Source organism: Heterodontus francisci, chromosome 8 (genome assembly GCF_036365525.1).
Source record: "Heterodontus francisci isolate sHetFra1 chromosome 8, sHetFra1.hap1, whole genome shotgun sequence".
Lineage (NCBI taxonomy): Eukaryota > Metazoa > Chordata > Chondrichthyes > Heterodontiformes > Heterodontidae > Heterodontus > Heterodontus francisci.
The window spans coordinates 130,305,319-130,318,647 of record NC_090378.1 but is presented as its reverse complement, the minus strand read 5'-3'; the positions used below and the strand labels follow the sequence as shown (position 1 = coordinate 130,318,647).

Here is a 13,329-nt window from a genome sequence, read left to right as displayed (position 1 = left end):
TTCCAATCCCCCTCTCTCTCTCTCTTGGTGATTGTTGGTCAGAGCTGTGTGCACTAGGCCTTTCTAATCCCCCCCTCTCTCTCTCTCTCTCTTGGTGATTGCTGTTGGTCAGAGCTGTGTGCACTAGGCCTTTCTAATCCCCCTCTCTCTCTCTCTCTTGGTGATTGTTGGTCAGAGCTGTGTGCACTAGGCCTTTCTAATCCCCCTCTCTCTCTCTTGGTGACTGCCCTTGGTCAGAGCTGTGTGCACTAGGCCTTTCTAATCCCCCCCTCTCTCTCTCTTGGTGATTGCTGTTGGTCAGAGCTGTGTGCACGAGGCCTTTCTAATCCCCCTCTCTCTCTCTCTTGGTGATTGTTGGTCAGAGCTGTGTGCACTAGGCCTTTCTAATCCCCCTCTCTCTCTCTCTCGGTGATTGTTGGTCAGAGCTGTGTGCACTAGGCCTTTCTAATCCCCCTCTCTCTCTCTCTTGGTGATTGCTGTTGGTCAGAGCTGTGTGCACTAGGCCTTTCTAATCCCCCTCTCTCTCTCTCGGTGATTGCTGTTGGTCAGAGCTGTGTGCACTAGGCCTTTCTAATCCCCCCCTCTCTCTCTCTCTCTTGGTTATTGCTGTTGGTCAGAGCTGTGTGCACTAGGCCTTTCTAATCCCCCTCTCTCTCTCTTTTGGTGATTGCTGTTGGTCAGAGCTGTGTGCACTAGGCCTTTCTAATCCCCCTCTCTCTCTCTTTTGGTGATTGCTGTTGGTCAGAGCTGTGTGCACTAGGCCTTTCTAATCCCCCTCTCTCTCTCTTGGTGATTGCTGTTGGTCAGAGCTGTGTGCACTAGGCCTTTCTAATCCCCCCCTCTCTCTCTCTCGGTGATTGCTGTTGGTCAGAGCTGTGTGCACTAGGCCTTTCTAATCCCCCACTCTCTCTCTCTCTCTTGGTGATTGGTGCTGGTCAGAGCTGTGTGCACTAGGCCTTTCTAATCCCCCCCTCTCTCTCTCGGTGATTGCTGTTGGTCAGAGCTGTGTGCACTAGGCCTTTCTAATCCCCCCCTCTCTCTCTCTCTCTTGGTGATTGCTGTTGGTCAGAGCTGTGTGCACTGGCCCTTTCTAATCCCCCCCTCTCTCTCTCTCTTGGTGATTGCTGTTGGTCAGAGCTGTGTGCACTAGGCCTTTCTAATCCCCCTCTCTCTCTCTCGGTGATTGCTGTTGGTCAGAGCTGTGTGCACTAGGCCTTTCTAATCCCCCTCTCTCTCTCTCTCGGTGATTGTTGGTCAGAGCTGTGTGCACTGGCCCTTTCTAATCCCCCTCTCTCTCTCTCTCTCTTGGTGATTGCTGTTGGTCAGAGCTGTGTGCACTAGGCCTTTCTAATCCCCCTCTCTCTCTCTCTCTTGGTGATTGCTGTTGGTCAGAGCTGTGTGCACTAGGCCTTTCTAATCCCCCCCTCTCTCTCTCGGTGATTGCTGTTGGTCAGAGCTGTGTGCACTAGGCCTTTCTAATCCCCCTCTCTCTCTCTCTCTCTTGGTGATTGCTGTTGGTCAGAGCTGTGTGCACTAGGCCTTTCTAATCCCCCCCTCTCTCTCTCTCTCTTGGTGATTGCTGTTGGTCAGAGCTGTGTGCACTGGCCCTTTCTAATCCCCCCCTCTCTCTCTCTCTTGGTGATTGCTGTTGGTCAGAGCTGTGTGCACTAGGCCTTTCTAATCCCCCTCTCTCTCTCTCTCTCTCTCGGTGATTGCTGTTGGTCAGAGCTGTGTGCACTAGGCCTTTCTAATCCCCCTCTCTCTCTCTCTCTCTTGGTGATTGCTGTTGGTCAGAGCTGTGTGCACTAGGCCTTTCTAATCCCCCTCTCTCTCTCTCTCTCTTGGTGATTGGTGTTGGTCAGAGCTGTGTGCACTAGGCCTTTCTAATCCCCCTCTCTCTCTCTCTCTCTTGGTGATTGCTGTTGGTCAGAGCTGTGTGCACTAGGCCTTTCTAATCCCCCTCTCTCTCTCTCTCTCTTGGTGATTGCTGTTGGTCAGAGCTGTGTGCACTAGGCCTTTCTAATCCCCCTCTCTCTCTCTCGGTGATTGTTGGTCAGAGCTGTGTGCACTAGGCCTTTCTAATCCCCCTCTCTCTCTCTCTCTTGGTGATTGCTGTTGGTCAGAGCTGTGTGCACTAGGCCTTTCTAATCCCCCTCTCTCTCTCTCTCTTGGTGATTGTTGTTGGTCAGAGCTGTGTGCACTAGGCCTTTCTAATCCCCCTCTCTCTCTCTCTCTCTTGGTGATTGCTGTTGGTCAGAGCTGTGTGCACTAGGCCTTTCTAATCCCCCTCTCTCTCTCTCTCTTGGTGATTGCTGTTGGTCAGAGCTGTGTGCACTAGGCCTTTCTAATCCCCCTCTCTCTCTCTCTTGGTGATTGCTGTTGGTCAGAGCTGTGTGCACTAGGCCTTTCTAATCCCCCTCTCTCTCTCTCTTGGTGATTGCTGTTGGTCAGAGCTGTGTGCACTAGGCCTTTCTAATCCCCCCCTCTCTCTCTCTCTTGGTGATTGCTGTTGGTCAGAGCTGTGTGCACTAGGCCTTTCTAATCCCCCCCTCTCTCTCTCTCTTGGTGATTGCTGTTGGTCAGAGCTGTGTGCACTAGGCCTTTCTAATCCCCCTCTCTCTCTCTCTCTTGGTGATTGCTGTTGGTCAGAGCTGTGTGCACTAGGCCTTTCTAATCCCTCTCTCTCTCTCTCTTGGTGATTGCTGTTGGTCAGAGCTGTGTGCACTAGGCCTTTCTAATCCCCTCTCTCTCTCTCTTGGTGATTGCTGTTGGTCAGAGCTGTGTGCACTAGGCCTTTCTAATCCCCCCCTCTCTCTCTCTCTTGGTGATTGCTGTTGGTCAGAGCTGTGTGCACTAGGCCTTTCTAATCCCCCTCTCTCTCTCTCTTGGTGATTGCTGTTGGTCAGAGCTGTGTGCACTAGGCCTTTCTAATCCCCCTCTCTCTCTCTCTCTCTCTCTTGGTGATTGCTGTTGGTCAGAGCTGTGTGCACTAGGCCTTTCTAATCCCCCTCTCTCTCTCTCTCTTGGTGATTGCTGTTGGTCAGAGCTGTGTGCACTAGGCCTTTCTAATCCCCCTCTCTCTCTCTCTCTTGGTGATTGTTGTTGGTCAGAGCTGTGTGCACTAGGCCTTTCTAATCCCCCTCTCTCTCTCTCTCTCTTGGTGATTGCTGTTGGTCAGAGCTGTGTGCACTAGGCCTTTCTAATCCCCCTCTCTCTCTCTCTCTTGGTGATTGCTGTTGGTCAGAGCTGTGTGCACTAGGCCTTTCTAATCCCCCTCTCTCTCTCTCTTGGTGATTGCTGTTGGTCAGAGCTGTGTGCACTAGGCCTTTCTAATCCCCCTCTCTCTCTCTCTTGGTGATTGCTGTTGGTCAGAGCTGTGTGCACTAGGCCTTTCTAATCCCCCTCTCTCTCTCTCTCTTGGTGATTGTTGGTCAGAGCTGTGTGCACTAGGCCTTTCTAATCCCCCTCTCTCTCTCTTGGTGACTGCCCTTGGTCAGAGCTGTGTGCACTAGGCCTTTCTAATCCCCCCCTCTCTCTCTCTTGGTGATTGCTGTTGGTCAGAGCTGTGTGCACGAGGCCTTTCTAATCCCCCTCTCTCTCTCTCTTGGTGATTGTTGGTCAGAGCTGTGTGCACTAGGCCTTTCTAATCCCCCTCTCTCTCTCTCTCGGTGATTGTTGGTCAGAGCTGTGTGCACTAGGCCTTTCTAATCCCCCTCTCTCTCTCTCTTGGTGATTGCTGTTGGTCAGAGCTGTGTGCACTAGGCCTTTCTAATCCCCCTCTCTCTCTCTCGGTGATTGCTGTTGGTCAGAGCTGTGTGCACTAGGCCTTTCTAATCCCCCCCTCTCTCTCTCTCTCTTGGTTATTGCTGTTGGTCAGAGCTGTGTGCACTAGGCCTTTCTAATCCCCCTCTCTCTCTCTTTTGGTGATTGCTGTTGGTCAGAGCTGTGTGCACTAGGCCTTTCTAATCCCCCTCTCTCTCTCTTTTGGTGATTGCTGTTGGTCAGAGCTGTGTGCACTAGGCCTTTCTAATCCCCCTCTCTCTCTCTTGGTGATTGCTGTTGGTCAGAGCTGTGTGCACTAGGCCTTTCTAATCCCCCCCTCTCTCTCTCTCGGTGATTGCTGTTGGTCAGAGCTGTGTGCACTAGGCCTTTCTAATCCCCCACTCTCTCTCTCTCTCTTGGTGATTGGTGCTGGTCAGAGCTGTGTGCACTAGGCCTTTCTAATCCCCCCCTCTCTCTCTCGGTGATTGCTGTTGGTCAGAGCTGTGTGCACTAGGCCTTTCTAATCCCCCCCTCTCTCTCTCTCTCTTGGTGATTGCTGTTGGTCAGAGCTGTGTGCACTGGCCCTTTCTAATCCCCCCCTCTCTCTCTCTCTTGGTGATTGCTGTTGGTCAGAGCTGTGTGCACTAGGCCTTTCTAATCCCCCTCTCTCTCTCTCGGTGATTGCTGTTGGTCAGAGCTGTGTGCACTAGGCCTTTCTAATCCCCCTCTCTCTCTCTCTCGGTGATTGTTGGTCAGAGCTGTGTGCACTGGCCCTTTCTAATCCCCCTCTCTCTCTCTCTCTCTTGGTGATTGCTGTTGGTCAGAGCTGTGTGCACTAGGCCTTTCTAATCCCCCTCTCTCTCTCTCTCTTGGTGATTGCTGTTGGTCAGAGCTGTGTGCACTAGGCCTTTCTAATCCCCCCCTCTCTCTCTCGGTGATTGCTGTTGGTCAGAGCTGTGTGCACTAGGCCTTTCTAATCCCCCTCTCTCTCTCTCTCTCTTGGTGATTGCTGTTGGTCAGAGCTGTGTGCACTAGGCCTTTCTAATCCCCCCCTCTCTCTCTCTCTCTTGGTGATTGCTGTTGGTCAGAGCTGTGTGCACTGGCCCTTTCTAATCCCCCCCTCTCTCTCTCTCTTGGTGATTGCTGTTGGTCAGAGCTGTGTGCACTAGGCCTTTCTAATCCCCCTCTCTCTCTCTCTCTCTCTCGGTGATTGCTGTTGGTCAGAGCTGTGTGCACTAGGCCTTTCTAATCCCCCTCTCTCTCTCTCTCTCTTGGTGATTGCTGTTGGTCAGAGCTGTGTGCACTAGGCCTTTCTAATCCCCCTCTCTCTCTCTCTCTCTTGGTGATTGGTGTTGGTCAGAGCTGTGTGCACTAGGCCTTTCTAATCCCCCTCTCTCTCTCTCTCTCTTGGTGATTGCTGTTGGTCAGAGCTGTGTGCACTAGGCCTTTCTAATCCCCCTCTCTCTCTCTCTCTCTTGGTGATTGCTGTTGGTCAGAGCTGTGTGCACTAGGCCTTTCTAATCCCCCTCTCTCTCTCTCGGTGATTGTTGGTCAGAGCTGTGTGCACTAGGCCTTTCTAATCCCCCTCTCTCTCTCTCTCTTGGTGATTGCTGTTGGTCAGAGCTGTGTGCACTAGGCCTTTCTAATCCCCCTCTCTCTCTCTCTCTTGGTGATTGTTGTTGGTCAGAGCTGTGTGCACTAGGCCTTTCTAATCCCCCTCTCTCTCTCTCTCTCTTGGTGATTGCTGTTGGTCAGAGCTGTGTGCACTAGGCCTTTCTAATCCCCCTCTCTCTCTCTCTCTTGGTGATTGCTGTTGGTCAGAGCTGTGTGCACTAGGCCTTTCTAATCCCCCTCTCTCTCTCTCTTGGTGATTGCTGTTGGTCAGAGCTGTGTGCACTAGGCCTTTCTAATCCCCCTCTCTCTCTCTCTTGGTGATTGCTGTTGGTCAGAGCTGTGTGCACTAGGCCTTTCTAATCCCCCCCTCTCTCTCTCTCTTGGTGATTGCTGTTGGTCAGAGCTGTGTGCACTAGGCCTTTCTAATCCCCCCCTCTCTCTCTCTCTTGGTGATTGCTGTTGGTCAGAGCTGTGTGCACTAGGCCTTTCTAATCCCCCTCTCTCTCTCTCTCTTGGTGATTGCTGTTGGTCAGAGCTGTGTGCACTAGGCCTTTCTAATCCCTCTCTCTCTCTCTCTTGGTGATTGCTGTTGGTCAGAGCTGTGTGCACTAGGCCTTTCTAATCCCCTCTCTCTCTCTCTTGGTGATTGCTGTTGGTCAGAGCTGTGTGCACCAGGCCTTTCTAATCCCCCCCTCTCTCTCTCTCTTGGTGATTGCTGTTGGTCAGAGCTGTGTGCACTAGGCCTTTCTAATCCCCCTCTCTCTCTCTCTTGGTGATTGCTGTTGGTCAGAGCTGTGTGCACTAGGCCTTTCTAATCCCCCACTCTCTCTCTCTCTCTCTCTTGGTGATTGCTGTTGGTCAGAGCTGTGTGCACTAGGCCTTTCTAATCCCCCTCTCTCTCTCTCGGTGATTGTTGGTCAGAGCTGTGTGCACTAGGCCTTTCTAATCCCCTCTCTCTCTCTCTTGGTGATTGCTGTTGGTCAGAGCTGTGTGCACTAGGCCTTTCTAATCCCCCCCTCTCTCTCTCTCTTGGTGATTGCTGTTGGTCAGAGCTGTGTGCACTAGGCCTTTCTAATCCCCCCCTCTCTCTCTTGGTGATTGCTGTTGGTCAGAGCTGTGTGCGCTAGGCCTTTCTAATCCCCCTCTCTCTCTCTCTCTTGGTGATTGCTGTTGGTCAGAGCTGTGTGCACTAGGCCTTTCTAATCCCCCTCTCTCTCTCTTGGTGATTGCTGTTGGTCAGAGCTGTGTGCACTAGGCCTTTCTAATCCCCCCCTCTCTCTCTCTCTCTTGGTGATTGCTGTTGGTCAGAGCTGTGTGCACTAGGCCTTTCTAATCTCCCCCTCTCTCTCTCGGTGATTGCTGTTGGTCAGAGCTGTGTGCACTAGGCCTTTCTAATCCCCCTCTCTCTCTCTCTCTCTTGGTGATTGCTGTTGGTCAGAGCTGTGTGCACTAGGCCTTTCTAATCCCCCCCTCTCTCTCTCTCTCTTGGTGATTGCTGTTGGTCAGAGCTGTGTGCACTAGGCCTTTCTAATCCCTCTCTCTCTCTCTCTCTCTTGGTGATTGCTGTTGGTCAGAGCTGTGTGCACTAGGCCTTTCTAATCCCCCTCTCTCTCTCTCGGTGATTGTTGGTCAGAGCTGTGTGCACTAGGCCTTTCTAATCCCCCTCTCTCTCTCTCTCTTGGTGATTGCTGTTGGTCAGAGCTGTGTGCACTAGGCCTTTCTAATCCCCCTCTCTCTCTCTCTCTCTCTTGGTGATTATTGTTGGTCAGAGCTGTGTGCACTAGGCCTTTCTAATCCCCCTCTCTCTCTCTCTCTTGGTGATTGCTGTTGGTCAGAGCTGTGTGCACTAGGCCTTTCTAATCCCCCTCTCTCTCTCTCTCTTGGTGATTGCTGTTGGTCAGAGCTGTGTGCACTAGGCCTTTCTAATCCCCCTCTCTCTCTCTCTTGGTGATTGCTGTTGGTCAGAGCTGTGTGCACTAGGCCTTTCTAATCCCCCTCTCTCTCTCTCTTGGTGATTGCTGTTGGTCAGAGCTGTGTGCACTAGGCCTTTCTAATCCCCCCCTCTCTCTCTCTCTTGGTGATTGCTGTTGGTCAGAGCTGTGTGCACTAGGCCTTTCTAATCCCTCTCTCTCTCTCTTGGTGATTGCTGTTGGTCAGAGCTGTGTGCACTAGGGTTTCTAATCCCCTCTCTCTCTCTCTTGGTGATTGCTGTTGGTCAGAGCTGTGTGCACTAGGCCTTTCTAATCCCCCCCTCTCTCTCTCTCTTGGTGATTGCTGTTGGTCAGAGCTGTGTGCACTAGGCCTTTCTAATCCCCCTCTCTCTCTCTCTTGGTGATTGCTGTTGGTCAGAGCTGTGTGCACTAGGCCTTTCTAATCCCCCTCTCTCTCTCTCTCTCTCTTGGTGATTGCTGTTGGTCAGAGCTGTGTGCACTAGGCCTTTCTAATCCCCCTCTCTCTCTCTCGGTGATTGTTGGTCAGAGCTGTGTGCACTAGGCCTTTCTAATCCCCTCTCTCTCTCTCTTGGTGATTGCTGTTGGTCAGAGCTGTGTGCACTAGGCCTTTCTAATCCCCCCCTCTCTCTCTCTCTTGGTGATTGCTGTTGGTCAGAGCTGTGTGCACTAGGCCTTTCTCATCCCCCCCTCTCTCTCTTGGTGATTGCTGTTGGTCAGAGCTGTGTGCACTAGGCCTTTCTAATCCCCCCCTCTCTCTCTCGGTGATTGCTGTTGGTCAGAGCTGTGTGCACTAGGCCTTTCTAATCCCCCTCTCTCTCTCTCTCTCTTGGTGATTGCTGTTGGTCAGAGCTGTGTGCACCAGGCCTTTCTAATCCCCCTCTCTCTCTCTCGGTGATTGCTGTTGGTCAGAGCTGTGTGCACTAGGCCTTTCTAATCCCCCTCTCTCTCTCTCTCTCTCTCGGTGATTGTTGGTCAGAGCTGTGTGCACTAGGCCTTTCTAATCCCCCCCTCTCTCTCTCTCTTGGTGATTGCTGTTGGTCAGAGCTGTGTGCACTAGGCCTTTCTAATCTCCCTCTCTCTCTCTCTTGGTGATTGCTGTTGGTCAGAGCTGTGTGCACTAGGCCTTTCTAATCCCCCCCTCTCTCTCTCTCTCTCGGTGATTGCTGTTGGTCAGAGCTGTGTGCACTAGGCCTTTCTAATCCCTCTCTCTCTCTCTCTCTCTTGGTGATTGCTGTTGGTCAGAGCTGTGTGCACTAGGCCTTTCTAATCCCCCCCTCTCTCTCTCTTGGTGATTGCTGTTGGTCAGAGCTGTGTGCACTAGGCCTTTCTAATCCCCCCCTCTCTCTCTCTCTCTCGGTGATTGCTGTTGGTCAGAGCTGTGTGCACTAGGCCTTTCTAATCCCTCTCTCTCTCTCTCTCTCTTGGTGATTGCTGTTGGTCAGAGCTGTGTGCACTAGGCCTTTCTAATCCCCCCCTCTCTCTCTCTTGGTGATTGCTGTTGGTCAGAGCTGTGTGCACTAGGCCTTTCTAATCCCCCCCTCTCTCTCTCTCTCTCGGTGATTGCTGTTGGTCAGAGCTGTGTGCACTAGGCCTTTCTAATCCCCCTCTCTCTCTCTCTCTTGGTGATTGCTGTTGGTCAGAGCTGTGTGCACTAGGCCTTTCTAATCCCCCTCTCTCTCTCTCTCTCTTGGTGATTGGTGTTGGTCAGAGCTGTGTGCACTAGGCCTTTCTAATCCCCCCCTCTCTCTCTCTCTCTTGGTGATTGCTGTTGGTCAGAGCTGTGTGCACTAGGCCTTTCTCATCCCCCTCTCTCTCTCTCTCGGTGATTGCTGTTGGTCAGAGCTGTGTGCACTAGGCCTTTCTAATCCCCCTCTCTCTCTCTCTCTTGGTGATTGCTGTTGGTCAGAGCTGTGTGCACTAGGCCTTTCTAATCCCCCCCTCTCTCTCTCTCTCTTGGTGATTGCTGTTGGTCAGAGCTGTGTGCACTAGGCCTTTCTAATCCCCCTCTCTCTCTCTCTCTCGGTGATTGCTGTTGGTCAGAGCTGTGTGCACTAGGCCTTTCTAATCCCCCTCTCTCTCTCTCTTGGTGATTGCTGTTGGTCAGAGCTGTGTGCACTAGGCCTTTCTAATCCCCCTCTCTCTCTCTCTCTCGGTGATTGCTGTTGGTCAGAGCTGTGTGCACTAGGCCTTTCTAATCCCCCCCTCTCTCTCTCTTGGTGATTGCTGTTGGTCAGAGCTGTGTGCACTAGGCCTTTCTAATCCCCCCCTCTCTCTCTCTTGGTGATTGCTGTTGGTCAGAGCTGTGTGCACTAGGCCTTTCTAATCCCCCCTCTCTCTCTCTCTCTCTTGGTGATTGCTGTTGGTCAGAGCTGTGTGCACTAGGCCTTTCTAATCCCCCTCTCTCTCTCTCTCTCGGTGATTGCTGTTGGTCAGAGCTGTGTGCACTAGGCCTTTCTAATCCCCCTCTCTCTCTCTCTCGGTGATTGTTGGTCAGAGCTGTGTGCACTAGGCCTTTCTAATCCCCCTCTCTCTCTCTCTCTCGGTGATTGTTGGTCAGAGCTGTGTGCACTAGGCCTTTCTAATCCCCCCTCTCTCTCTCTTGGTGATTGCTGTTGGTCAGAGCTGTGTGCACTAGGCCTTTCTAATCCCCCTCTCTCTCTCTCTCTCTCTCGGTGATTGTTGGTCAGAGCTGTGTGCACTAGGCCTTTCTAATCCCCCTCTCTCTCTCTCTCGGTGATTGTTGGTCAGAGCTGTGTGCACTAGGCCTTTCTAATCCCCCTCTCTCTCTCTCTCTCGGTGATTGTTGGTCAGAGCTGTGTGCACTAGGCCTTTCTAATCCCCCCTCTCTCTCTCTCGGTGATTGCTGTTGGTCAGAGCTGTGTGCACTAGGCCTTTCTAATCCCCCTCTCTCTCTCTCTCTCTCTTGGTGATTGCTGTTGGTCAGAGCTGTGTGCACTAGGCCTTTCTAATCCCCCTCTCTCTCTCTCTCTCTCTCGGTGATTGTTGGTCAGAGCTGTGTGCACTAGGCCTTTCTAATCCCCCTCTCTCTCTCTCTCTCTCGGTGATTGCTGTTGGTCAGAGCTGTGTGCACTAGGCCTTTCTAATCCCCCTCTCTCTCTCTCTCTAGGTCGAATTGACTATGCTCCTATGTGCAATGGGCATGGAAACTTCAGCTTGGAGACATGTGACTGTAACTGTGAGTTTGGCTGGACAGGTAAGGGCTGCTTGGTGCCGTGCTGCCTGTCCAACTGCTCTGGGCACGGGATGTGTGTCGATGGACAGTGTCTCTGTGACCGAGGGTACACAGGGCAGGACTGCGGTGACCTGAGATGTCCCGGGGACTGCAATGGGCACGGCCTGTGTGTGGATGCAGTGTGTGTCTGTGAGGAACCCTACAAAGGTGAGGACTGCGGGGAGCTGAAGTGCCCCAGTAACTGCTCAGGACGTGGGCAGTGTGTTAATGACTCCTGCCTGTGCTATGAGGCCTACACTGGAGAGGATTGCAACCAGCTGAGGTGCTTGAATGATTGCAACTACAAGGGGCTATGCAACCATGGTGTGTGCTCCTGTCAGGACGGCTACACGGGAGAGGATTGTGGAGCAGGTAAGGCTTCTGACTTTGAAGTGCCAGTGTGTTGTGGTGGCAGTGCAAGGTAAGTGGTGAGTGAGGGATGGGGGCAAGGGATTGGGATTTGAGACGCTGGCCTTTGCTCAAGCGCGATTGATTAACTATCAAGTGGAAAACTCGCCATTTGCCACTGAGAGCTTATTTGAGCCACTGCAGTTCGTCAAAAGTAAAATGGTGTAGGATGTAAAAGAGTCGGTCAATCCCACCACATCAGACGGGTTTATTAAAATGGACCCATTCACACCAGCCTTCCCACCCTACAGAAAAACCATAGAGTGTGGATTACAAAGCAGGAATGTTGAGAAAATTCACTGGACTGGACAGAGCCAGAGTTGGACCCACAGAATCCTGGTGAAGATACACTTTCCTGGAGGGTCTTGCTGATCTTCACAGCCATGTGATGTGAAATGTTATGTAGGGGAAGTGAAGATCAGCACATTGGATCTCTCCACATATTACAGCAGATTCAAGATCGCCATTCCTTACACTTAAATACCAGATGTTTCAGGTTTATATGAACAGAGGAACAGGAGGAGACCATTCATAGATACAGGCCTCTCTGTAATATAGTTTATCTGTAATATATATGCACGTTTATCTGTAATATAGATACAGGTTTATCTGTAATATATATACACGTTTATCTGTAATATAGATACAGGTTTATCTGTAATATATATACACGTTTATCTGTAATAGAGATACATGTTTATTTGTAATAGAGATACAGGTTTATCTGTAATATAGATACATGTTTATCTGTAATAGAGATACAGGTTTATCTGTAATAGAGATACAGGTTTATCTGTAATAGAGATACAGGTTTATCTGTAATAGAGATACATGTTTACCTGTAATATAGATACAGGTTTATCTGTAATAGAGATACAGGTTTATCTGTAATATATATACAGGTTTATCTGTAATAGAGATACATGTTTACCTGTAATATAGATACAGGTTTATCTGTAATATATATACAGGTTTATCTGTAATATATATACACGTTTACCTGTAATATAGATACAGGTTTATCTGTAATGTATATACACGTTTATCTGTAATATATATACAGGTTTATCTGTAATAGAGATACATGTTTACCTGTAATATAGATACAGGTTTATCTGTAATATATATACACGTTTACCTGTAATATAGATACAGGTTTATCTGTAATATATATACACGTTTACCTGTAATATAGATACAGGTTTATCTGTAATATAGATACAGGTTTATCTGTAATATATATACACATTTACCTGTAATATAGATACAGGTTTATCTGTAATATATATACACGTTTATCTGTAATATAGATACAGGTGTATCTGTAATATAGATACATGTTTATCTGTAATATAGATACAGGTTTATCTGTAATATATATACACATTTACCTGTAATATAGATACAGGTTTATCTGTAATATATATACACGTTTACCTGTAATATAGATACAGGTTTATCTGTAATATATATACACGTTTACCTGTAATATAGATACAGGTTTATCTGTAATATATATACACGTTTACCTGTAATATAGATACAGGTTTATCTGTAATATAGATACAGGTTTATCTGTAATATATATACACGTTTACCTGTAATATAGATACAGGTTTATCTGTAATATATATACACGTTTATCTGTAATATAGATACAGGTGTATCTGTAATATAGATACATGTTTATCTGTAATATAGATACAGGTTTATCTGTAATATATATACACATTTACCTGTAATATAGATACAGGTTTATCTGTAATATATATACACGTTTATCTGTAATATAGATACAGGTTTATCTGTAATAGAGATACAGGTTTATCTGTAATATAGATACATGTTTACCTGTAATATAGATACAGGTTTATCTGTAATATAGATACAGGTTAATGTGCTATATAGGTACATGTCGCTCTGTGCTATAGATATGCATCTCTCTGTAATATAGGTACATGTCTCTCTATAATACAGATACACAGCTCTCTGTAATATAGGTACAGATTTCCCTCTAATATGGATGAATATTTCCCTGTAAGATCGATGCACATCTTCCCATAATATGGTTGCACATCTCTCTGTAATATAGATACACGTTTCTCAGTTAGACAGATACACTTCTCTCTATTAAATAGAAACATGTCTCTCTGTAATATAAATACATGACTCTCTGTAATATTGAAACTCATCACTCTGTAATATAGATACACATCTCTCTTTGTAATATAGATAGACATCTATATTTCGAACACATGGGATCCATGGTGAGCTAGCCAATTGGATATAACATTGGCTTGGTGATAGGAGGCAGAGGTGGTAGTGGAGGGTTGTTTTTCAGATTGGAGGTCGGTGACCAGT

General features: G+C 48.9%; 1 protein-coding gene across 1 annotated transcript in view; it reads left to right on the top strand.

The window, feature by feature from the left end:
* The window catches only part of tnr (tenascin R (restrictin, janusin)), a 530,276-nt gene that overhangs the window by 17,141 nt on the left and 499,806 nt on the right, over positions 1-13,329 (top strand). Inside the window, exons 2-3 of the mRNA XM_068038005.1 lie at positions 10,456-10,750; positions 10,844-10,932. Coding sequence (XP_067894106.1) covers positions 10,456-10,750; positions 10,844-10,932 — 384 coding nt within the window. The remainder of the gene's footprint in view (positions 1-10,455; positions 10,751-10,843; positions 10,933-13,329) is intronic.